At 35.7% G+C, this 27287-nt stretch overlaps 1 protein-coding gene across 15 annotated transcripts in view; it reads left to right on the plus strand.

Annotated features, from left to right (window-relative positions):
- Positions 1-27287, plus strand: part of Glut4EF (Glucose transporter 4 enhancer factor) — a 744045-nt gene that overhangs the window by 497342 nt on the left and 219416 nt on the right. For all 15 annotated transcript variants that reach the window (XR_010948556.1, XR_010948557.1, XM_067759511.1 and 12 more), the window contains exons 4-5: positions 21429-21556; positions 25170-25390. Coding sequence is in view for 13 of the 15 variants with exons in the window: in XM_067759511.1 (XP_067615612.1) it covers positions 21429-21556; positions 25170-25390 (349 nt within the window). In the remaining 2 variants the exon portion in view is untranslated. The remainder of the gene's footprint in view (positions 1-21428; positions 21557-25169; positions 25391-27287) is intronic.

A 27287-nucleotide genomic window follows, 5' to 3' on the forward strand; every position in this document is an offset into this window, starting at 1 on the left:
CTTGTATCTACATAAACAATCATTATATCTACACATATGTACATACAAGAAGCGGAGAGATATGCACAAACACATGTATATATGGGCGATTCTCCGCAAACTCTCAGTTTTGTGTCGCTTGGCGATTTCTAATACTCATTAAGCATTATCAATGAACTATGCACGCTAAATGTTGAAAAGTGATTTTCTTCAAATAGTTTAGGATAAATTGTTGTATCATATTAAAATACCATACGAATGTCACAACCGTGGCATGTCGCCAACTTCAATTCTTGAATGATTTAATTTGGTTCAGACTCAAATCGCTAATAATGGGAATAATATTTTTTGTTTATATTAAATGCGTTATTCACTGATAAATATTTCACATTTCTGAGTTGCTGGTATTAATTTCTCGATTCCTAACTCTACTTTGAAAAGTGTTGATTAGGTTTGAAAAAAAGAATGTCGTCCAATTGTTTATGCGAGTATTACTACAGTGCGAGCTTGCCTGCACCATGTAAGGGTCAGTTTAAATCAGCAGGCGTCACTGAAAGTTTTTTTTGTTAATATAGCGTTCTTAATCACACCGGTCTTTTTTTTATATATAATCGAAAACCAAAAACGGTATGTTTCGAAAATGCACGTCACAACCGTGGCACCTGCCACTCGGAAAGGGTACATTGTGTGTACTGCAATTTACGGGTTTTTCAACACGTTCGCTAACGCAACCTTCAATACGGTCGGAAAATCTTTAGCTTGAATTGCATTTTTGTAATGTACAGTTATTCATTGAAATGTGACAACCGTGGCGCGCGTCAAATGTCACAACCGTGGTAAGTTGTCTACTTTTGAGGAAAATGGCACAATTTCGTGAGGTTTTGATGTATAACTCAGTGTTAATATCAATTGCAATTATAGTCTTTCTGATGATAAAGACAGAAATATATTGCCGAAATATTAGAGCAGTCGAAATATTTGAATATTGTTACTCTAGTTTTAAATGATGGTTTAGTATCTTGGCACATCTCGTAAGATAATTTAAGCTAAGAAGTAAATAAACTAATTGTTTATGGCTGATATTGCTTTGCTTATAAAATTGAAATCGAACGCTTCAATAATTAACAATCGATAATTTTCTATCGTTAGTCAACACCATTTGTAATCTGTAACTATCTAATTCTTTACTTCTTAATTCTTACCTTTAAATATATATACGTTAATTAATATATATTACATATGTACACGCGTATGTATGAATGTATATGCATGCATATGTACATATGATGCTCATAACTTCATGTACTCATTTGCTTATTGATCAAAATCATCAGGATCGAAAAAAGTTTGATTGAGCCATGTCCGTCCGTCCGTCCGTCCGCTAACACGATAACTTGGGTAAATTTTGAGGTATCTTGATGAAATTTGGTATGTAGGTTCCCGAGCGCTCATCTCCGATCGCTATTTAAAATGAAAAATATCGAACTATAACCACGCCCACTTTTTCGATATCGAAAATTTCGAAAAACACAAAAAGTGCGATAATTCATTACCAAAGACGGACAAAGCGATGAAACTTGGTAGGTGAGTTGAACTTATGACGCAGGATAGAAAATTGGTAAAATTTTGGACAATGGGCGTGGTACCGCCCACTTTTAAAAGAAGGTAATTTAAAACTTTTGCAAGCTGTAATTTGGCAGTTGTTGAAGATATCATGATGAAATTTGGCAGAAACGTTACTCCTTTTACTATATGTACGCCTAATAAAAATTAGCAAAATCGGAGAACGACCACGCCCACTTTTAAAAAAATTTTTTTTTTTTAGTAAAATTTTAACAAAAAATTTAATATCGTTACAGTATATAAGTAAATTATGTCAACATTCAACTCCAGTAGTGATATGGTGCAACAAAATGCAAGAATAAAAGAAAATTTCAAAATGGGCGTGGCTCCGCCCTTTTTCATTTAATTTGTCTAGGATACCTTTAATGCCATAAGTCGAACAAACATTTACCAATCCTTGTGAAATTTGGTAGGGGCTTAGATTCTGGGACGATAACTTATTTCTGTGAAAATGGGCGAAATTGGTTGATGTCACGCCCAGGTTTTATACACAGTCGACCGTCTGTCCTTCCGCTCGGCCGTTAACACGATAACTTGAGCAAAAATCGATATATCTTTACTAAACTCAGTTCACGTACTTATCTGAACTAACTTTATATTGGTATACAAAATGGCCGAAATCCGACTATGACCACGCCCACTTTTTCGATATCGAAAATTACGAAAAATGAAAAAAATGCCATAATTCTATACCAAATACGAAAAAAGGGACGAAACATGGTAATTGGATTGGTTTATTGACGCAAAATATAACTTTAGAAAAAAACTTTTTAAAATAGGTGTGACACCTACCATATTAAGTAGAATAAAATGAAAAATTTCTGCAGGGCGAAATAAAAAACCCTTGAAATCTTGGCCGGAATACTGTTCGTGGTTTTATATATATAAATAAATTAGCGGTATCCAACAGATGATGTTCTGGGTTACCCTGGTCCACATTTTGGCCGATATCTCGAAAAGGCGACACCCTATACAACTACAACCACTCCCTTTTAAAACCCTCACTAATACCTTTAATGTGATACCCATATCGTACAAACAAATTCTAGAGTCAACCCTCATCCACCTAAATGGCGTCCACCTATAGAACTATGGCCCACTCCCTCATAAAATACTCTTTGATACACATGTCATACAAACACATTCCAGAGTTACCCTCGGTTCATTTTCCTACATGGTTATTTTCCCTTATGTTGTCACCATAGCTCTCAACTGAGTATGTAATGTTCGGTTACACCCGAACTTAACCTTTCTTACTTGTTTTTAATAAAGTTAGTCAAGATTAAACTGGAAACACCAAATAACATAGAAAAATTACTTGATTTTGGTTAAATATTATTAAACTTTTATATAAATAAAGTGAAGAATGTTAACTATGCCCTGTAATGTATTTTTTTTTTATATCGATTGTTACTAATGTCACAACCGTGGCAATCCGGTCACAACCGTGGAAACGAATTTCAGAGATTTACCTGTCAAATCCATAAGTTTATACTTTAAGCTTGGCCACTTTGACAGTCCATTTCACAAGTATAAATGAACTTTAAAATATCAAAAAATATTCAAAACTCACACGTTTATTTTTTTCAATTTTGCACTCACAAAACTGAGAGTTTAGGGAGATTCAGCCATATCTGAGATAACTCACAAAAGTATGCAATCATTACTCACATAAACACGCGCATATTGCTATGCGAGAGGCTACAATCGTGCATCTGTAGTTTATAGGTGGTGAGTTTATAGCTGGTAAACAAGTAGTAAATTCTAGAAGGAGAAACGCCTAGAAGTAGGCAAACGAGGAAACCAAAGATTACAAAAGCAGCACCAGTTGAGGCATGGGCAATCAGTTTGATTTAATCACGCTATTGGTTGTGAAGTGTTATGGTACTTTCAAGTAGTCTAATAAAAACCTTTTTGCATTATTGAATATTGGAGTTATTTATTCAACAGTTTAGTGATTCAAGCGTTAGCAGAAGATTTGGAATAAGCGGAATTTCCCTCAATTCATTACAATATCTTACGGCGCACATAAATTACAAGACTGATCAACCTTGTACACAAGGCTGTTTGACAGATGTCTCATCGCTTCCCAAGGCAGCCGGTTCTATGTATCGGAAAAAACTGCTACAACAACAGCAGATGTCTCATGACATCTCAGGAACAACAAAATAAGATGTACTATAAGTCTTATTTACAACTGAATCTTTTACAAATTTTAGCCCTCCTTTTATAAGGCCATTGGCCAACCCTTATCCGCGGGTAGTTCTACCTACAGTTAAAAATTGGTTAGAGTGTAACCCTGCCGTTTATCCACCGCGAGATATCACCCGAGCTGGGGGAGCGAGAATTAGGAGGCAGATATATAGAGGCATACCACAACTTAGAGCACCCCACCTCCGCTAAAACTCTTTACTAAAAATGATATTCTAGCAAATGTTGTGAAGACTGTGGTATACCCTGACGATGTATCGATCTTTTCGGGTCCAATCTCTTCAGTGATGACACAAATTATAAAGAGAATCTTGACAAACCTAAGGAATGTGGCATTAGGCTAAATCCGGGGAAAGCGAATCTGCTAATACTCACAAGAAAGTAAAAACTACAAATCTTTGAATTACCAAGGCTAGACGGCCAGTCATTAACGCTATCAATTGATACCAAATATCTGGGGCTATCAATCGATTTTAAACTCAACTGGAAAGCATGAATCGAGGAACGGATGCGGAAGGCCTGCTTCACTTTCTGCAAGGCCATGTTCGGTAAGAAATGGGATCGTAGGTGAAAAATGGAGCTATGGCTTTATGAGCTAGTGGTGTCACCAGTATGGCTCTATAGTGCGGTGGGAAGCTCTTAGTAAAAAATAGAATCTCAGCAGCACACAGAAAGTTAAGAGCAGTGCGTGCGTTAGTGCCACCGGAGCCTGTCGCACCTGCCCCACGGCGGCTTAAGACCCCATCTTAAACCTGCTTCCTACACATATTATGAACGTCTGCACAAACAATGCAGGGATACACAGAAAGAGCACGTCAGTATTCTTAAATTACTTCCGCAGGGAACTTATAATTGCAGTAAAAGGGCGGTGTTAAGACTATCCTTGCAAGTAGTAATTCTTGGAAGAGGACCACGTTAATCCAGTTATTAACGGCATACAAATCTACACCGATGTCTCCAAAATAGACTCAGCTGGGGGTTAGAATCTATTCGCATTTCCTAGGAAATTCGGAATTTTTACATGATCAAAGCTCAGAAGAAGTGGAAAAGTCGCACGCGCTATACGATTTTAAGAGCTACATGACCAGATTACAATGAGAGGAGGGCTTGGATCCTACTGGGTAGATCTAGGGCCGACACCCATAAACTCTTAGTAGTCTGGGCCGGTCATTGGGTTTTAGACACGCATGCGGAAAATATGGATATTCCGCATATTGAACCCGCAAAAGACGTAACTGCAAAAGAAATTTTTTAATGTTTTCTGTGTAAATGCACAAGCTAGCTAGAATACGTTTAAGATCTTTCGGAAGCCCCTTTTTGGAAGATATGAGTAGATTATCGCAAATATAGATTCCAAATATTCTTGATTTTATAAACAACTTCGGCTGGTTGTATTAAATATCCGATGTAGAACTGAGTAGGTTGAAGCGAGTGCGTTTTTATTTTTAATTTTAATTTATAGATAGGGATTTGTGTTTTATTTTCTAACATAGTGTACAGATGAAGAACGATTTAGGTATTCAATGAATTTAGGCTGTGTGCGAGTTTGTCTAAATTGCTACCTAAAAGAAAAAATTTAGAATTTTTTTGAGCATACTTTTCAACCTAAATTGAAATGTCAAACTTGAACAAAAAAATAGAAATTGATTTTTATTTTTATTTATTTTTGTCGATATGCCCTTATGCATGTACCGTATTGTTCAGGGGACGATGGCTAGTGGTGTGGCGACTGGGCTTCCAATATAGTGTGGTGATGTTGACGGAGTCTCCAAATGGTTTCTGGTGGATGCTGGATTTAGAAGACTGCAATATGAGTATCAAGCGCGCATCACAATCTTCTCACAATGACCAGCCATGCGGACCTAGAGTGTTAGTGAGATATAGTTCGCATGCCGAGTGTAAGCAATATCGTGGTGGACGTTCCTCTCCACCAGCTGGTAAAAATGTGGCCAACTTCCCCGGAACCGCTGAACTTTCTTGTTTTCTATCTAGAGGTTATTTACCTGTCATAGATCGTAGTGCTCCCTACTCTGTGCATGCATGAATATTGCAAACGGAAAAAATGTAAAATTTTCTTATCATTTTCCTAGCATAAAAAATAATTTAGGTTGTCAATTTAACTCGCACAGTTCTGACAGCTTTTTACCTAAATTATTGCAGTGCTGGAAAGTTCCAGTGGAATATTAGTTTAGGTACCTAAAATTTAGGCGAACTTGCACCCAGCCTTAGTATTCTATTAAGACGAAACTAATGGATCAGACTAAAGATAAATCATTAAGTAAACAAGGCGATAAATGCCAAAGTATTAACAATATAAGTTTTTCCAACTTAAATTACCTCAATAGAATTCTTCAATGTCGACTCAATTTGAACAAAAAAAATTAAACAGAAACAATCGACCTGTCCTTGTGTTACAGTAACCTTAAAAAAAAACAAATTTTCATAACTAAGTTTTTTTCATTAGTTTAAAAATGTTCAGAACAACCCACGTGTATCTCATTATGTTTCCACTTATTTAATTGAGAAACAATGTAACCAACAAAAAATGTAGAAACATTATCAAAATGTTAGTAAATCGAGTTTAATGTTTACAAAGAAGATATGTAAGAGCGATGAAGGTTAAATACGCGGAAATTAAAAAATATTGGAATGGAATTACATACATACATATTTATTATATTATGTTATGCTATGCGGAAGTGATAGTCATGCTTAAAAATAAAAAATCGAAACAGATACATAGGCATATCTCATAACCAGTTAAAGTAATTCTTTTATTAATTAAAAAAATGTTAATTTTAGAAAATTGTTTAAGTTTTGCATGGTTTATTAATACAAACGTTGACTCCAATTTATTAAAACTCAAGCAAATGATTAAGTAAGCTACATGTAATCCGAATTATTAGACTAAGTTTGAAAACAAGTTCACGGAAACTTAAAATTGTATTGTCCGTGATGTCGGGATGGACGGTTTTGAGCACCATAGTAAATGTTTGTTGATACTTACTAGCTGGAAATTTTTAACATGAAGGCGGCAGCGTACGTGAACAAATTTGAGTTTCAATGCTATGACTTTTATAAAAACTAGTATACTATTGCTTATGATACAATTAGGGTTACACTGCGTGGGAGGTTGGGAGGGATGTTTCTCTAAGCCATCCGTCCGAATTATTGTCTTTAATTCATTAACAAGAATACGCTTTTTATTTAGAAGGAGTATCAAAAGTATCAAAATTAGTGCTATTTTTGTTGAGATACTGACACAAGCAATGGAAAGGTTTGTGCATTTCAAAATTTAATCTACACGTGCTTAAACCGGGATGTCCACCAAGCCTTTGGTTAATTTGACTCTTTAAGACAGTTAAATACAGAGGGAGATTTCATCCTGGATCCCATGGCAAGACTCTCAACCCAAGAAATAGGAATTATTTTTGAACAATTATCCAATTTATCATCAGCAGGCTAGTACCTTAATGGTGCTTTATTACCGAAACGTACCGGATCTATAACGGTCTAAGGACCATTAACATCAATAATACCCCACAAAACTTTCTAGGAGTGTTGTTATCGATAATACAACAACAACAACAAGAATAAAATAGTTCCAAGTTGGCTCTCAGCATAACTCATCAGAGCGCTTTTGGCTCGATGTGCCAGCCAATGAAAATCATTCAAAAATTGGTCATAACAACACATCATAGGAGATGTAGAAAATTCGGGTTGCTCTTTTCCTGCGCTCACCTGACTAATACTACAGCTATTAGGAATGGCGCAGCTATCAGATTTAGAAATAAGAAAGTGGCATAGATCCAAGAAAGCTTCACTTATTTTCCAAGAGGACGGGTTATTTTATAACATAGGTCCTGGTTTCTGAAAGATGTGTGAGGTTCTCACGGATCGGCCACCTCAACCTTGATGTCGATTTAAAACCCACAATCTCGCGTATTAAAAATATTTCGAATTTGAACTAGACTCCAATAACAACTTTACTGTTTTAGCTTACAGCTATATAAGTAATGTTCACTTACACCGAATTCAGACTATTTTAATTATTTATCTTATGTCCTAACCATTATAATTTACATATGACGTAAACTAAATTTTCTTAGCACCTACTTAAACAGGAGGACAATTTCAGAATTTTTTTTTACATAACTTTTTGGTTTTACAAATTTTAATACAAAGCTTGCAACAGTAAAAAATTTCTAAAACAAAAAAATTTATGCTTTTAAAATTAACATTCTTTTAAGAAACAACTAAAGAAATTTCAACATGCATTTCAAGTTTCAAAAAGTTGAGCTCAATTTGCGGAAGTTAAATGGCATTAATATTGACGTTCTAGTGGCATGAAAAAAGATAAAAAAATGAATAGTAATAAAAATGTTATTAACAAAACTTGTTCACATTAAAATTCACGCCGAAAGCGAAACCAAAACTGAAACAGAAAGCGCTGAAAACTAAACTAGCACGTCGACCATGTCTATCGGATAAACTTACTACATACTTATGATATACTTATGTATGCTTCTTCAATACTAAAGTGAAAGTTGATTTTTTTTTTTCTTCGTTTTGCTTTTGGCAATCGCGCGTATTAATACAATTCGTGTATTATTTATTATATTTTCTTTAGTATATACAATGTACATACATACATATGTAGCTGCGTATTTTAAAAATTTTCAGCAACTGGATATTTGAAAATTCATGCTTCAACTGGTTTCCTACATTTCAAAAGTGAGCCTCGCTTTCTCTCTTCTCTTTCTATAATATTCTAGTCTACTTTGTCCACCCTTTTTATACTCAACTGAGCAGAGCTCACAGAGTATATTAATTTTGTTCGCATAACGGTACGCCGAAACGGCATAAAATAATCGAGATAGATATAGACTTCTATATATCAAAATGTTCTGGACGAAAAAAGAAATTTATATAGCCATGTCCGTGCGTCCGTCCGTCTGTGCGTAAACACGATAACTTGAGTAAATTTTGAGGTATCTTAATGAAATTAGGTATGTAAGTTCCTGGGCACTCATCTCCGATCGCTATTTAAAATGAACGAAATCGGACTATGACCACGCTCACTTTTTCGATATCGAAAATTTCGAAAAACGGAAAAAGCGCGATAATTCATTACCAAAGACGGATAAAGCGATGAAACTTGGTAGGTGGGGTGACCTTGTGATTCAGAATCGAAAATTAGTAAAATGTTGGACAATGGGCGTGACACCGCCTACTTTTAAAAGAAGGTAATTTAAAAATTGTGCAAGCTGTAATTTTGCAGCTGAGTATATAATGTTCGGTTACACCCGAACTTAGCCTTCCTTACTTGTTCTTCTTAATATGGCTCATCCCTTATTCCATTTATCTCCCTTCCAGTCCCAGCGCGGACGGACGGACATGGCTAAATCAATTCCTTTTTTCATCCTGAGCGTTTTGATATATGGAAGTCTATATTTATCTCAATTTGTTTATGCCGTTACGATCAACCGTTATGTTACCAAAGTTAATATACTTCGTGTGTGTTTGGGAACGAACTTGCAATAATACCAAAAAAATATAAGATCGGTTTTCCTGAGAAAACGATTTATAATAATTGTGCAAAATTTATGATTATAATTGAAAGTTGTAGGCGGCCCAAAAAACTTAGCAAATGAAAATTGTTATACCTGGAGAATAACTTATTTTGGCTTATGATAATTTCACTTTTATATTTCCATAACCGTTGATATACATATGTACACATGTCACTTCTCCTGAACCTAGAGATTTCATCAAAACAATTTTGTGCAAGTATATTAAATTTAGCTTGCGTTTTTTTGTATTGCATACGCGATATTTCAACAAATTTGTTATGATGCCACACATGCAACAATTCGCTGTAACCGAATTCAATTAAAAACGCCAATTGCAATAGATGTTATCAAATGATTGCCAATAATGCTGCACACACATACATTCGTACATATTAATTTATAACCATATATCGGCCATTCTTGGCATTGTTAATGTGTTCGCAATAACAACAAGCGATTTATGTTGCCAACACCTCTTGAGTCAAACTTGCAAGCAAACGTACCACTTGTATATCAGACAGATATCAATTGCTAGCATAAAAAGAAAGGAAAAAAATTCATTACAAATCAATCACGCAGCAACAATTGGTTATAAGTTGCCAACAATTATTACCGCGATCATACCGTATCCATTGACATGGCGCACGCGTTGCAACAATTTTTGGCGCGAAAAAGAAAAAATCAAACAAATTGCTGGAATATATAGCGCTAAATTTTTGGTGGAGTAGACGCGCTTGCGCACACATACTGCATGACGTACTGCCACAAGTAGCTGCAGCTGCTGCATCACTGCTCGCCAAACGCAGTGGGTTGCCGCCACGTCACTCAAAATGCCCGGCAATCAAAGTTTAAGAAATCTAAACCAAAAAAAAAAAACCAAAACCACGAAAACAAAACATGAAAAAACACATTCACGTTTACGTTTAAACCATTTGTTGCATTTTTATGTTCTGTTAGCCCTGTCCGCATTTGAATCCGAATTGTGGCTGCAACGCTGGCAGCTGCATGCAAAAGCGTTGCAATTCAAGGGGGACCGCAAATAATTGCATGCAATCAAAAGCGCACCAATGTGCAACTTGTGCAGTGTGAATTCTGCGATTGCATTCGCAGTATAGGTAACCATTTTTCTAATTTAACTTTTTTTCAAATGCAGCAATAACAAAGATGCGGATAAAGAAGAAAAAAATATCAAAAGGAAAAATTAAAAAAAGAAATTGAGTGCCCGCCCGTAACCTCAGAAAATTACTGGTACTAGGCGGTTTTGTTGCTGCATTGCGGCTGCCGGCAAATGCAATCAAAGTGTATTTCAACAAAACAACTACAATAATAAAATGAAGCTAAAAGCAAAATTAAGAAAACAATTTAGCTGAACGTAATAACAAAAAAAAAAAAAAAACTAAATAAGCAAAACCAGCAAAACAAACGGCGCGAAAATATCGCATTTCAATCCTAAATACCAGCCAACAGCGTTGTGCCTTCACCACAAACGTAGACTCCACGCTCCGCTTACCTTTCTGCCCATTTAACTTCTGCATTAAACCATAAACATCAAATAATAAACAACTCTTAAACACTCGAGCTCCGTACTGTCAGTATTACTGCGTATAACTTTTGATGAAGCAAACAAAAACCAAACGAGTGGCGCATGCGCTCTATTCGTCAACATCTACAACAAGCACGAAAAAAACACCAAAACCACAAACAATAGAAGACACACAGCAGTGATGACTATAAATAACAAAATTAACCGCTTGCATTTCAACTTTGAAAGCTTTCCTACCAATTGCATTTGCTTGGGTGGGTAAAATGAGCAGTGCGTCAGGTGGCGGGGATAAGAAATAGTAATTGTGTATTATGGTGCCGAAATAACGGCATTTATTGTAATAACAACAAACACAACGTTAGAAAATGGAAAATGAAGAGAAAAAGTAATGTAGGTAGATCTTATAACGGTATATTGAGTGGCATTACAAGCAACACTTAGCTGTGCAGCAAACGAAGTTGATGACTGTTGACTGAGTGCTGGTGCGCGTGTTTTTGTGTATTTGGTATGAGCCGATAAAATACAATAAAATAAGATGGCTACAGAGACACCTGATGTTGCTTTGAAAACGAAAAGTATTTAATTGTTAAGGGAAAAAAACACGAATTAATAACCTCAAACGCATTTCTTACAAGTTGCATTGCTGACCCCAATCGATCAAGTAGTCAATATAGCAACGGGCTGTCAGCTGTCATACCCAACATTTTTTATAGCAGTCGATAAAATTTTGGAAATTATGATGCCAGCACAGAATATAGCAGACTATAAGGCTGACAAGCTTAAAACGTTTCTGGCACTCTGACAACTTTTAGAATTTTTCATAAGAAGTAATTTGCAGAGCTTTCTGTCTTTGTATTATAGCAAGGCTCCTCGATTCCACACTGTCCTCTACCTACGCGCGCTATTCCGAAGCAGTAACAACATTCTTATTACCGGTTACAAAAATTATAGTTTGCAATAATTATTTTTGTGACAAAACAATTGTGAAAATTGTCTATCCCCACTAGTTTACATCCTCGTTTCAAACTTTTTACGGTACAATATTAATGACAACTGGTGGAATAAAATGGATGGAGTGTCCGAGGGAAAAGTTCTCCGAAAGTATGGTCCTGCTCATGATGATGACGTCGAGTATTGAAGGTATAATGAGATGGTGCTTAAAAGCCCGAAGTCTTCGCTATCTAGGTCATGTCATGCGAATAGGCGCAGATTCTCCTACCAAGAAAGAAATTCTGTCCACACTCGTATTTGGAGGAAGGGAAAAATTAGACCGGGTGTTGGGAGAGACCACGATGTTGGGAGAGACAGGTGCTACTTGTTGCGACCACAATCTCCTAGGCGGCTTCGCGGTTAAGTGCCAGTTAATAATGATGATGGAAGAAGAACAAAAAGAGGCAAATATAAATCCCAGCTCCGTAAAGACCACTACATACATTAATGCTTTGGCCCCCTAGCATTACGCTTATGCTTGAGAGCGATCGCTTTGTTTTTGAAAATATATTACACATGCTCGTTTAAGGTAAAACTTGAGTCAAACTTTTGATACTTGATAGCTGCTCTCCGTTTAATAACGCAGTTTGTACCTTAAACATTGGCTAGCTCCATTATTTTTTCACCAGCATCTCTGTTTTCCATTCTGTGTGCTCAAGTCTTAGGAGTATACCCACCCGGCAAAGGTTGCAACTGCTGGGGTTGTTAAACGCTTGACATACTTATCTTATAACAGTAAAAAGGATACGACAATAAGCAGCTCCAGTGGGTTATTACCCGCGGCAGGTATGTCTGTCGTAAGAGGCGACTAAAGTACCCTGGGGTTGTGTAGCGCAACCCTTTTAAGGGGTTACCAGAATGTTCAATGGGACCATCCTAATTAGTTTACAAGATGGTCGGTCTTGCACTGGAACGTAACAGATCCATATCTGGCGAAGGACCATCAACATCGATCAAACTTCCCAAAACCATCGGGGTGTGTCTTTATCGTTACTAAAACAACAATAACGTATGATACGTTAAGTAAACTTTGCTGATTCATTCTAAATGCAATGTTCGGCTTGTCTTCTTAAACCTCGCCTACTGATGTTACGCGTGAATGTATCAGTGCTTCTAAGAAAGCAAAAACACAAAACATCAAAATACTGTAAAATTTTGGCATAAGCATAAATTCCCTCTTAATTGCATCAGCTAGTTGATGTCCGCATTAGGTAAAAGAGCATTTGGATAAGCCGTACAGCACAGGTTAATACATGCAAGAGCCAAGGAGCTAAATGGCCGGTATATGCATACAAAGTTAGTAAGTCGGATGCCAAAACTATTAGGAAAGGCAAGCAAAATAAATTAAAATACTTTCGGTATTAAGCAATAGCAAAGCGCATACAAACCGGCAGCATAAAAGGGCCAAACTTGATATCTCCGTCCGGCTGTAGTCGAAATTGTTACCTATGCTGTAGTAATAGCGCAGCAAATACCCAACAATATTTGGTGTATACTATTAAAAGGAATAGGGTACACGGTAGCGGCACTACTTGCTCTGATAACCAATAAGCAGGCTTATAATGCTCAGTAAGAGCTGACGTGATGTACTCAGAAAGGAGCTCACGTAATGAAGAGCTACTAAAAGCTTATGTGCAATGGTATCAGAAAAACGAAATGTAGTTAAAGTAATGTTGAGTACAACTGAGCTTCTTACAAATTTCAGGTTTCATGTTATAATACTTTTTATCAACTGAAAAAATCCGTATATAAGGAGCATGTTTTTTATTTACCGGTACATACTACGCTAATGGCCAAGCTTAATATATATCCCTCCAGCTGTAAGCGAAATTTGTGCCCATGCATTAGTAATGGTTAAGCGAATACAAAGGGGTGGCGTTGGTGATTTCATAGATATTTTGAAAAGTGCATAGGTTATTTGATTTCTGTTAAGCAACATAAAATTATGAAACAAATAAAGACTAAATTGTGCTGACAACGAGAATTTAAAGCTTTAGTACTTAGTGTATGAAAATTTAGCTAAGTGCTGTGAAAGTAAGCCGTAAATATGGTAGCTAACCATAAACCTTTATTACTGCCTCTCAGCGTGGCAGCTACACACCACCAAATGATAAGCAGCGGCTTGAAATCGCGCGCATGCGCCGTATACCTTATTGCCTAATTATTTCAAACTATTAATTTGAATGCTAATACTATGTACAAACGCACACCAAATTGGCAATTTATACCATTTGGGCAATTTATTACGTAATTTATCATACAATAAATTATAATAATAAATTGCCAAATTAAAAAAAAAATTGCGTAATAAATTGCTCAAACCGCAAATGCAACCTTATATAGTGTGTTTATGGAGTAGATTTAAACGTCAGTTACGTATGGCTCAACTATCTGGTTGGCTCATTTCATCAGCTGATTTTATATTTTTCATTCCACTGGAGTCGGGATTGTCAAAAGAACATGGCAAACTCAAAATGAAACCACAACATTGAACACATTTTCTTACAACAAACAAAAATTTCAAAGTTTTATGTTTTCATTCCATTCCATTCGCCTAATACCAACACGCACATTTTGACAGCCTGAACAAAGGTATGTTGTTGCTGTAGAGATGAGCTAACCAGCTATCAAATTACTATCGTGTAAGGTAAATTGGGTGGTATGAACACCACTATATTTAAATCGAAATCGCCTCAATTTATTTCTTTGTTTGAACATAGTATAAAGGTGTTTTGATTTTTTCTTTTTAATATTCGAAAACTATCTGTTGCTATGGGCCTGGAAAAATTTAATTTCGAACTTTTGTATTAATATGGAACACAGTTTTTTTAATCAAGAAGAACAAACAAAAGAAACCCGAATTCAGTTGTTTTGGTAGTGTGGGTTAAAGCAGTGTAACTCAGCGCAGCGTAGGGCTATTACGTTGATACCAAGGGGGCGTTGCTGGCACAGGTATAATATTTTGGAATACCGTTGCGCAATGGCGGTAGTAGCTTCACTCACAATTTGATGAAACTCAGTTGGGAACCACTTAAATTCAATGACGCATAGATTTCACTTATGAAGAGGGCGATATTTGTTTACAGTTAGAATATGCTATCGAAAGATAACTGCTTAATAACCAAAGATTTAAATAAATCAATATATCTGGTTCAGAAACTAAATCTCCAGCATTTCCGTCAACATTTTTTACGAAACATCAAATGACAACAACTCAATGAAATGGGAGCAGCATCAGCCATTATGGTCAAACTGGTGTTATATTGTGCATATACCAGCAGACCCGGCAGACCTTGTTCTGTCCTTACTTTGGTCAATCTGCGTGACTTTTAAGATGCTTTATCTCTTACTCCGCCTCCATCCCCCCCTCTTTCTTTCCCTTTATTTTTACGTGGTCCTCGTGCTCCTTTTCCCTCTCAGCGTCTATTTCTCCCTGCCCACATTTTTCTCTTCCTTTCTCTCTCTCCCTCTTTCTAGCTACCTCTCCTTCTCCCTCCCTTGCACCTTTCTATCTTTTTCTCTACCTTCGTCTAACTCTATCTATTTCTCAGTATTTTTCTCCTTTCCCCGTTTTCCCTTTCCCACTCGTTATTTCTATCCAAATTTTAAGTAGTCCGCTTCCTAAAAACAGTATGCGAAATATTATTGTAGGCGAATTATAAAAAATCGCAACATAAATTAGATGTTTTCGCATTGAGGGGTTCCTAATCCACTTCCCAGCTAAATACCTAATAATCTATGCAAGAAGCTATCAACGTATGCTTTCGCATCCTTAACATGATTTTCTACAATTTATCGATCTCTGGTGCAGTTCGCGAAATAAAACAGTAATATTAGTTGCATTAATAATTCTAGAAAACGCCTCAGCCATGGCACTGACTTATTGGTTACAGTGTTAAATAAAAGGGCCAGTACCCAGCCTTACTGATGGCAACTTTTCATATACCCAGAGACACTATCAGCTGCCTTCTGGGAACGTTGCACCCTCTTCTAGCTGATTTTTGTTAGCGCAGCCCATTTATGCACGTGTATATGTAATTGTAAAACGTTATCCTATATTTTCACGAAAATTTGATTTTCCGACTTTAGTCATGTATGCCCTGATAAACTCAAACAAATGACATACCAACGGCCCGGCTGCGGTCGCCTCTGCCAATATGTGAAGAACAAAAATACAAAGTTTTCCATTTGCTATCCTCTTACGTCACTTTCATTATCACCAAATTTATTACTACATTGTATACCCCCACTAAGCAATCAAACAAACATTTGTTCATCAGACATTTAAACACCACCCCTCACTCAACATTAATTACTTTCCATTCATTTACTCCAGAGCTCTAAATTTGGTCATTTAATGCCGCCGCGATAATTTTTAATCATTTTTTTCTGTTCCTAAAATGGCTCAAAATAAATTTATTGCGCAAGGTCAGTAATTGCCGTCAAAATGGTAAAACAGAAATCGTGTTGATGAGTTGTGAAAAAAAGCAAACAATAAAACAAATTAATTCATTTTTTTTTTGCGTATATTTTTGTTTTGGGTGTTCACTTCTTTTTAGTACGGTGTGTGTAAACTTATGTGTATATATAAGTTTGTGCTTGTCATGCATAAGCTTTTATTTTTTTATACGGTTTGCTTTTCTGAAAGTAAAATTTTACAAAAAATTTTAATTTGAACAAATTCTCAAGTAAGCGTGTCATATTTTTTAGCCACAAGAATCTTTTAAGACCTTCAGGACCGCTTATTTGAGTTCCTAATTTTCGGCAAGTGAAAAAATCGAAAAACCAGACCTAGAGGACTTCTTGATTTCGGAATAATCATGCCTATGTACATATGTACGTGGATAGTTTTATAAAAAAAATACGCAACATTCCTACAAGGAACCAAGCAAAGACTGCAAAGTATTGAAGATCACCCAAGACTAACAAAGTTAGTCCTATCATTGAAAAGAGGGAACTGTAGGCTCATGAAGGGTATTTTGACTGGACACTGCCTTGTGGGGTCACATGCTTTTGAATTTGGACTATTCTGTGCTAGCAGATGTCGAAATTGCGGGTTGGAAAAATAAACAATGGAGTGCGTTTTATGGTTGTGCCCTACGTGCGCCAGGCCGAGACTCCCACTATTAGGAGGGGCACAGCTATCAAATCTAAAAGCATCGAATAGTATGGGCCTAAGAAAGCTTCTGGTTGTTTTATGTTATTTTATAGCATAGAACCTGGTTTCTGATAGGGTTTTTCTGTTTGGTCGTTGAGCAAACTTCTGGTAACATTATGGGGTATTCAAGTTATATGAGGTCCTCACAGACCGGCCAGTTCAACCTAACTTATCCTCTACAAGGTAATCCATATGTTTCTCGTATATTGCAGATTTTTTATTTCGACACCTGAGTGGAATATAACCCTATTTCGCCTGCTGTTTCAAAAAAGCCTTATTTCAGAAAACTTTTGAATAACACCCTATTTAAATTTTTTTTTTCATTTCAAAAATATCCGAGCTCAAATTCAATACATTTTGACATTAGCTGGGGCGTTTATGAAAAAATTCTGAGTAAGGGGCGTTTTTTAAACAAATTCTGAAATAGGGTGTTATTCTAACGTTTTCAGAGGTAGGACGTTTTCGAAAGGCAGCCGAGATAAGGTGATATTCAAAAATACAAAATAAAATAAAAAACATAAAACAAAAATGAAAAAGTTATTATGAATGTGCATGTTTTAGCGGCGGTTTTAGCAAAAAATTATAAAACTGAAAGATAAAGTTAGAAATATTTAATTTCGTACGTGCATACGAGCACAAACAAATAAAAACATTTACCACCTTCATTACCGACTTATATCTTAATATATAAAAAACACGTGTCATAACATTTTAGGCCGCGATGAACTCCTAAACTACTGAACCGATTTTGAATTTGTTTTGCACCCCGTGTTTAGTTTGATCTAACTTGAGAGATAGGATAGGTTATATCTCAGTTTATAGTCGCAATATTATTGTATTGCAAATTTTTTTATTTGTTTATAAGTAATAACAAAAGGTTACGTATACGCAGTGGCACTCATATTTTCAGGTGGTGCGGATATACTTCCGTGTAATTGCTTGGTGTTTAATTAAACAACCTGCTTATCAATAAAAATATTATAGCGACTGATATCAAGTATAGCACATCTCCAGGCCCGCCGAGAGGGTGGGGGTTTCTGAGGGAGCCCCTGATTTAGAGGTACTATGACATTTTTTTTTTAATTCAGGAAAGAGTCTTCAGTTGTGTAGAGGGTAATTTTCATACCCCCGGGTGAATAGGGTCTCGAGATATGGGCCAAAACGTGGGCCAGTGAATGCATAGACAGTGTTTATACAATATGGATATCAAATGAAAGCTGTTGATGAGTGCGTTAGTACAGAGTAATATATTATCCAGAGACGGACTGGGACTGGGACTGGGATTAGGACTAGGACTGGGACTGAGACTCGGAGTGGGACTGGGACTGAAATAAAATACATACCACCCTTTGGGACAGGCAATAAGGGATGCAGAAGAATGAGAAGAAATTGAGAGAAGAGAAAAGAGAGACGGAGATTAAGAAAGAGATAGAACGAGAGGAAGATGGAGATAGATGAAGCGAAAAAGACGGAGGGAGGAGTGAATAAAAGGATTAGGAAAAAGTGAAGAGGGGGGGAGGGCAGAGTCAGACGGAAAAAGATTATTAAAATGTACGCAGATAGCCCAAATTTAGGGCAGGACAACGTCTACCGGTCTTCTAGTGTAATATAAGATGTTTTTTGATATATCTTGTCACTCATCCACCATAACGTGCGTAGGTGTTAGTTACTTGCTGTACACAATTATTTGAAATGTGTGCTAATAGCAAATTTTTAGTAATACAATTTTACACAATATTGTTCACTGTCTTTGTTTTTTGACATTTTCTTTTTGACATTGAAATTTTTGGTTACGTTGCTACATACGCGCATTTATATTTATGTATGTGCATAAAGTTAAATATAAATTTGCTTTACAAAAATATAACCACGAATTGTGTAAATTGTGTAAGCAAATATATTAATGAAGGTATGTGTAAAAAAATAGAGACTAGGGTGTACATTATTTACCAACTTAATTTTTTTTTATGCGATGATCAACAAAATTTACATCGAAGATTTAAAATTTGTAGAGTTTTATTTACAGTTATCAGAATAAAAAAATTAGTTTCTTCTTTTTTATTGTTTTCTTATCACGAGCGAAATGAATATAAAAATTAGGTGACGTCATAAAAGAAAAAAGCAATTTGATATATAGCGGACACCCTAATTACTATGCATATGTATGAATATAAATATTTGTTTAAATATTTCAAAGCAAGCAATTTGGGTGTGTCAGCAGCAAAATTCCAAAGATGCATTGAAGTGACAGTGAAGAACTCGCACACATGTTTTATTTTGCATATGCTTGTTTGAAGAAAAATTTTCTTATAAAAAACAAAACATCTTTTGAATCAAGAAATCATTAAAAGATATGCCAAGATTATTCTAAAAACTAATATTTGAAGGACAACAAATTTTAAATTAACTTAAATGATTGAGTGTTTTATTAACCTTACTTTGAATAAATCATAGAAAATACATTTAAAAATTTTACACAAAATAAAGCCATAGAATTAATGTCATGATCTTTGCATTTTAAAAAGAGTTTGGAAAATTATTATGTAGGTTTATAATAATTGAACATTTTTTTAAAGTAATCTTCTTTATATTTGTATGTAGAATATGAGATGTAACGCATCTCCTTTTCTCTTCCCTTTATTGTTCTTCTGCTATTTATCTTCCTCTAATTTATATCCTCTCACTTCTTTCCCACTGCCACTCAGTTTCTCTACTCCCCGACTATTCTACTTCATACCAAGTACTATATATCTGCTTAAAATATTAACGGCGATATAAGGAAAAAAGCCTGGTCCGTAAAATTTTCCAAAATTATATACCACTCTATCTATTATAGAAGACCTATACCCATTAAATATACAACTAATAAACTCCGATTTATAAAGAGTTAAAACAAACTCTTGCCTAGGGTGAGACATGAAGAACTTTTCCTGTTTCCATCTGTCTGCTTGTATCCCCATCACTGAAAAAACCAGGGATGCACCTTAACGTTAAGCTAATCGTTTATCAAAAAATTTCCACCGTTTCCGTTGAAACACTTCGAAATATTATCGATAAAGAAATTATCAAGATAAATTGTATCTCGTTTTTAACCGAAACGAAAAGCTTTCGTTAACGTTTTTAACGTTAACGAAAACGTGATACTTTATGTTTGAATTGTGCTGGCAATGCTATAGCCATGGTGAAGCCGTAAGGTGGCAACAACGAGCGCACATACACACACAAACTCTATGTAATTTGTTTGTGTAATTCGTTGGTGGTAATGTCAAAAATACTCTGAGAAATGTTCGTACTGTCAAAATTCATGAGAAAAGTTGCAATCAGCTTGGATAATGCTTTCACCTTTAATGACTCCGCAATCAATCAGCTTCGCCAGCATAGTTTGAAATTAATAATCAACATAAACGATTTGATTTCGTTTTGATATGGCAGAAAACGAAACGAAATCATTTCGTTAATTTGACGATCTTAACGTTAATAAACGAAACGAAATGACTTCGTTTCGTTTATTAACGTTGATTATCGTAACGAAATGATATCGTTTCGTTGGTTAAGCATGCCTGGAAAAAACACTTGTAAAATTATCATTGGTAAAACTATCACTTGCGACTAATTATTAGGCATACTTTGAAACATACATATATACATTCATGGATACAGAATCACCAAAATGACTTATACGAGAGAACTTTTTATTTTTAAAGAAATCGAACAAATAATGGTAGTGGTTTCGGTTCCATATTTTACAACTCAAGAAAAAATGTGTACAAGAACTATAGGGGAACTCGCCTTGTCTTGTAATTGCTGCATGAATTGCACGGAATGCATAGATTGCACGCATTGTAAAGTGGCACAACAACATACACGCTGAGTTGGTATAGCCATGTCCGTCAGTCCGTCCGTCCGTCTGTCTGTTTGAACACACAAAATGCCCAAACCTACATATATTGTCGTGCAACGAGCTGTAGGAAATGAAAAAGCAACCCTGCTTCATTGGTATTCCTCTCGATTTTCTGATTTCGATCTCGAAAGAATTAAGCAATTGTTTTTCGCGATATTTTGTGGTGTTATGTTATTTTCTATCCCAATATTTCGACGTTTGTTGCTGATGCATGCTATAACTCAGCAATAGGATACTCCCGTAGTGTTGCATAAGATATAAACAATCCGTGCAATCCATGCAATTTGCAAGGCAAAGCGAATTCCCGTTACGGCAATGATTTTGCAACGATCAAAAGCTCCAACCAATATTCAAATTTATTTTAGTAAGTGATTCAGTTATAGTAGTAGAAAATCAAATCCTTAGAAAAATCATTAAAAATGTAAACTTATTTTTTTTTTTTACTTTCAGCTCACGCAAACGTCCACAGCCATATACACACGATTGCTTTAGCGGCCAGTGCGGTGACAAAGAAGAAATGGAGGAATGTCATGCAGCTATGATATTAATGAAACTCTCACACTCACCCAAAAATGCAGGTAAAATAAACAAATAATTATAATTACCAAAGACATGATTTAATTTCGAGTAAAATTAGCAACAAAAACAACAACAACAGTACCAGTATGTTTCCTCTACTAAATTTTTAACATTTTTTATTCCCGATCCACTAAACTCAAAAGAAACTAACCAACAAAAATAAAAGCAGAACGATTTCGTACTATCTATTGAAACCGATCGAACTTGCAAAACTCACCCTGCGGAAAAAAATTATCAATTTGCTAAAAAATCACAAGCTGACTATTTTACGTGACTCCGTAAAGTCACCCACTTCTAGTAAGCTACAAGAAGTTAGCTAATAATTGGTTCGGAGGGTTGCTATGTTTTTATTACTACAGTAACATACATATATAAAACAGTTATCAAAATGCTAACTTATCATACCTTTCATGAACATGAAATGGTATATTAACTTTGGTCCGATGTTTGTAACGTTAAGAAATATAGAAGATAGACACACCATTAAGTATACCGAATTGATCAGGGCGACGAACTGAGTTTATATAGCCATGTCCGTCTGTCCGTCTGCCCGTCTGTCTGCTTGAACGCAAACTAGTCCCTCAAATTTTGAGATATCTCAGTGAAATTTGGCACAAGGATGTATTTTTGTATTATACTAGACATTTGTCGGATACGGTAGGATCGGACCACTATAACATATATCTCCCATACAACCGATCGTTCAGATAAGGGAGTTTTTTGCCATTTTTATACTCAGTTGAGCAGAGCTCACAAAGTATATTAACTTTGATTGGATAACGGTTGGTTGTACAGGTATAAAGGAATTGAGATAGATATAGACTTCCATATATCAAAATCATCAGTATCGAAAAAAAATTCGATTGAGCCATGTCCGTCCGTCCGTCCGTCCGTCTGTCCGTTAACACGATAACTTGAGTGAATTTTTAGGTATCTTGATGAAATTTGGTATGTAGGTTCCTGGGCACTCATCTCAGATCGATATTTAAAATGAACGATATCGGATAATAACCACGCCCACTTTTTCGATATCGAAAATTTCGAAAAATTGAAAAAGTGCGATAATTCATTACCAAATACGGATTAAGCGATGAAATTTGGTAGGTTAGTTGAACTTATGACACAGAATGAAAAAATAGTAAAATTTTGGACAATGGGCGTGGCACCGCCCACTTTTAAAAGAAGGTAATTTAGAAGTTTTGCAAGCTGTTATTTGGCAGTCGTTGAAGATATCATGATGATATTTGGCAGGAACGTTACTCTTATACTATATGTCTGCTTACTAAAAATTAGCAAAATCGGAGAACGACCACGCCCACTTTTTAAAAAAAAAATTTTTTTAATTCAAGTTTTAAAAGAAAAGTTAATATCTTTACAGTATATAAGTAAATTATGCCAAAATTCAACTCCAGTAATTATATGGTGAAACAAAATACAAAAATAAAAGAAAATTTCAAAACGGGCGTGGCTCCGCCCTTTTTCATTTAATTGGTCTAGGATACTTTTAATGCCATAAGTCGAACAAAAATTTACCAATCCTTGTGAAATTTGGTAGAGGCTTAGATTCTAGGACGGTAACTGTTTTCTGTAAAAAAGGGCGAAATCGGTTGAAGCCGCGCCCAGTTTTTATACACAGTCGACCGTCTATCCTTCCGCTCGGCCTTTAACACGATAACTTGAGCAAAAATCGATATATCTTTACTAAACCCAGTTCACGTATTTATCTGAACTCACTTTGTATTGGTGTAAAAAATGGCCGAAATCCGACTATGACCACGCCCACTTTTTCGATATCGAATATTACGAAAAATTAAAAAATGCCATAATTATATACCAAATAAGAAAAAAGGGATGAAACATGGTAATTGTGTTGGTCTATTGACGCAAAATATAACTTTAGAAAAAAAATTGGTAAAATGGGTGTGACAGCTACCATATTAAGTAGAAGAAAATGAAAAAGTTTTGCAGGGCGAAATCAAAAGCCCTTGGAATCTTGGAAAGAATACTGTTCGTGGTATTACATATATAAATAAATTAGCGGTACCCGACAGATGAAGTTCTGGATCACCCTGGTCCACATTTTGGTCGATATCTCGAAAACGCCTTCATATATACAATTAAGGGCCACTCCCTTTTAAAACCCTCATTAATACCTTTAATTTGATACCCATATCGTACAAACACATTCTAGAGTCACCCCTGGTCCACGTTTATGGCGACATCTCGAAAAGGCGTCCACATATAGAACTAAGGCCCACTGCTTTTTAAAATACTAATTAACACCTTTCATTTGATACCCATATCGTACAAAAAAATTCTAGAGTCATCCTTGGCCCACCTTTATGGCGATATCTCGAAAAGGCATCCACCTATGGAACTAAGGCCCACTCCCTTTTAAAATACTCATTAACACCTTTCATTTGATTACCATATCGTACAAACAAATTCTAGAGTCACCCCTGGTCCACCTTTATGGCGATATCTCGAAAAGGCGTCCACCTATAGAACTATGGCCCACTCCCTCTTAAAATACTCTTTAATACCTTTCATTTGATACACATGTCATACAAACACATTCCAGAGTTACCCTCGGTTCATTTTCCTACATGGTTATTTTCCCTTATGTTGCCACCATAGCTCTCAACTGAGTATGTAATGTTCGGTTACACCCGAACTTAACCTTCCTTACTTGTTTAGCTTATATTTATCTTAAAAATCGTTTAGGTATGTACATCTGTTCAGTATATATTTCTTATCTTATACATCCGATTATTTGGAGATTATGGATGGGTTAAGATTGTTGTTCAGCCCCATTCATGAAAAGTATGAAGTCTTTGGCACAGCCGAAGACAGTCCCGTCCTTACTTGTTTTTGGACTGAAATAAGTGGACTAGTAATTTGTTGACAAGTGTATAAATGTATACTCGTAAGTGTATATTGTGGGACTTAACTATTTTGGCCTTTAAAGCGCTAAAACGAAAGCTCACTTTAACCTTAAATCAATTTTCGAGTGTTCGAAATTGAGTTATACTGATAGTTCAGATAATTAAGGGCGAGATTTTGCATGACGCCGTGACACACCGTAGTCACTCACATTCACTGTTTAACATCAAATAATTCACAGATGGCACTGGCGTTTGCTATCGCTCAATAAAGCCAGTCAACTTGTCATTAAGCGAAGTAGTAAAACCCTACAGTACGAAAACCAGCGCCAGGTTCAGTAAAAAATCGTGTTGTGGGCCATTTCACTCTAACACTAAATAAAGTGCCCGTCAGCCTCTTCTCAGTAACTAAAAATTATCGTAAGCTGACTGGGCTGTGTTAGAGTCAGCTGTACTCTTGACTTCGGTGTACCACTGCTGATCCAACCACTTGTGCAGCCAATCTGTTTAATAGAAAAGTAAAATCGACCCTGACACAAATTTTTACATTTGATACCATAAATACCCACAAAGTAGCAGCAGACACTCGTGGTCCTAAAGAAATCGTAACAAAAACTTATTTGTAACATATACAATTTAAATTTATCACAGAATTTTTTCTTTTTTAATATAAAATATGTCACAATGTACTCAAAATTTGTTTCTTGTATGGCATTCCATTTATTCGTAGAAAAATGGTTCAGCTCCAGTCCGGGCAGCACATCGTCATCAGGTAGCTCATGGAGTTCGGGCTCTTCATCACCACCGCTCAGCGATGATGGAAACGCTGCGCCACACACAACAAGCACAATATTAAATGATGCTAATGCCCGCATACGTACTACATCAGTATCCACCTCAGATGAAGGCATTGTAGTAGATTTCAAGGAGGAAGCGCCGCGCAAAAAGAGGGTGAGTGTAATTGACATAACAATTTTTACTATGAATTCATGCTACAATTTAGAGTAACTGCAATAGTTTTTTTGAACCTGTGGTTGTGTGTGTAGACCAACGTCTGCTGACCTCAATTTCTCAGTATCTGATCGACTACTTAGGCTCGGCGGCGCTTTATTGCGCCGTGATATAGTAGTGGGAAATTTTATTCAAAAGTGGCTAATTTTTTAACTAGAAAAATGCTAGATTTGATTTACACTGTGGGGGAGTGGTTTTCTATGCAGATGCGTGCATATATGCATATAAGGGCGGAGCGAAATAGAAAAAAAAAGCTATAAATTTTGTATTCGAAAGTTTACGAAATTTTTGGTATTTTAAAATTCTTTCAGAAACTCAATAGCATGACTGCTTTTTATATTTTTTGAACCTCCTTTATTATAAAAAGAAACTAGTTACAATTTTCTTGTTTTCAAGAAATGTGTGTGTTTCTTTTTATTATCTACGCCTGAAGGGGCGTTCAACGAATTTTCTATATTAAACGTGTTTTTTGTTTACATAGTTGCTTGATTCGCTTTCATCTTATTTAATTAATGTTATTGCTGTTTACTCGATAATGAATCGTTTTTGGCATAAAATCAAAAGATCTAGGCCTCTGCCTTCGATTACATACGTTCATTACGATTATTTCGAAATGTGTAAATGTCTGCCCTCGTCAATCTTTGCAACAAAAGCGTGAATATCATAATAGTTCAACTAATTAAAGAGGGCAATTAAATAAAAAAAAAAATCAAAAACGCTTCAAATCGCCACTAAGTTACGCATACGCAATGCCACACTCTTTAGCGAAGATGTTGCGTATACGCCCACTGTGCCAGTGTCAGCGCCAACCGAGCGTCACATACTTGCAATTTACAACACTCGCAATTTACAATACATATGTAAATACATACATCCATACAAAAATCATCAAAGCTTAATAAATAATTAACGCATTTACATAGTTTAGTTGTAAGGCTGGACGCAGCGTTCAATGCCAACTGCTTGACTGGCCCATGACGCCCTTCAAAGTGGCATTTAATTTATGTTTATATGTTTGTTTGTAACCTCCACTTTACAAAAAGCAATATATTTTTGATAATTCCAAACAACCAGTTCCTCTAGTTGAAAATTCAAAGGCAAAACACGCTTTGCTCAAACATTTTTTAAATTAATTTAGATAAATATATTTGTACATTAAGGTGGAGCTAAATAAAAAAGTAGTAGTAAAAGTTTGTGATGAGCTACAAAAAAAGACATGTTACTCGGCATTAGGAAGTGGCACTCTGAGGTTCCCATACAAATATCTTCAGCTCATTGTATTTAAATTCTCAAAAACAATAGGGTAGTTCAGGATTTTGTTCAAATGGTTTAGCAGCATTGCATTGCAAATGTGTGTAAAGTATTTTTCCAATACACTAACAAAATACATGACTGCATTTGCTACGTCATTGCAAATACGCAACATTAAAAACCGTAGTTTATTTATTGAATATTGAAAAGCAAATTAGCAGCTGTCAACACAAACAAAATGTGAAGAAAAAAAATTTATATGAAAAAATTTTTCGCGATTCATAGTTTATATTTGCTAAAGCAAGGTTTCCAACATCAAATGCACAAAACTTTGAAGTCCCTTGATTTTTTAATGGATTTTGATTAGCTAGACAGGCACTTATTGCCATACCCAATTTTTATTTTTGTTGTTGATATTAAAAAAAAAAAATTACAAACTTTGCGCACGACGATGTTTATTAGGACCTATTTCTAAATTTCACTTCTTGATCAGCTGGCTTTACGGGTGCTGAGTTCTTAAGTAGAAAGCACCTGCATTCATACTGTTGTTATGGCGGATGCCTCTATCCATGCAGCCATTTGATGT

This window comes from Eurosta solidaginis, chromosome 1 (genome assembly GCF_040869045.1).
Source record: "Eurosta solidaginis isolate ZX-2024a chromosome 1, ASM4086904v1, whole genome shotgun sequence".
Classification (NCBI taxonomy): Eukaryota; Metazoa; Arthropoda; class Insecta; order Diptera; family Tephritidae; genus Eurosta; species Eurosta solidaginis.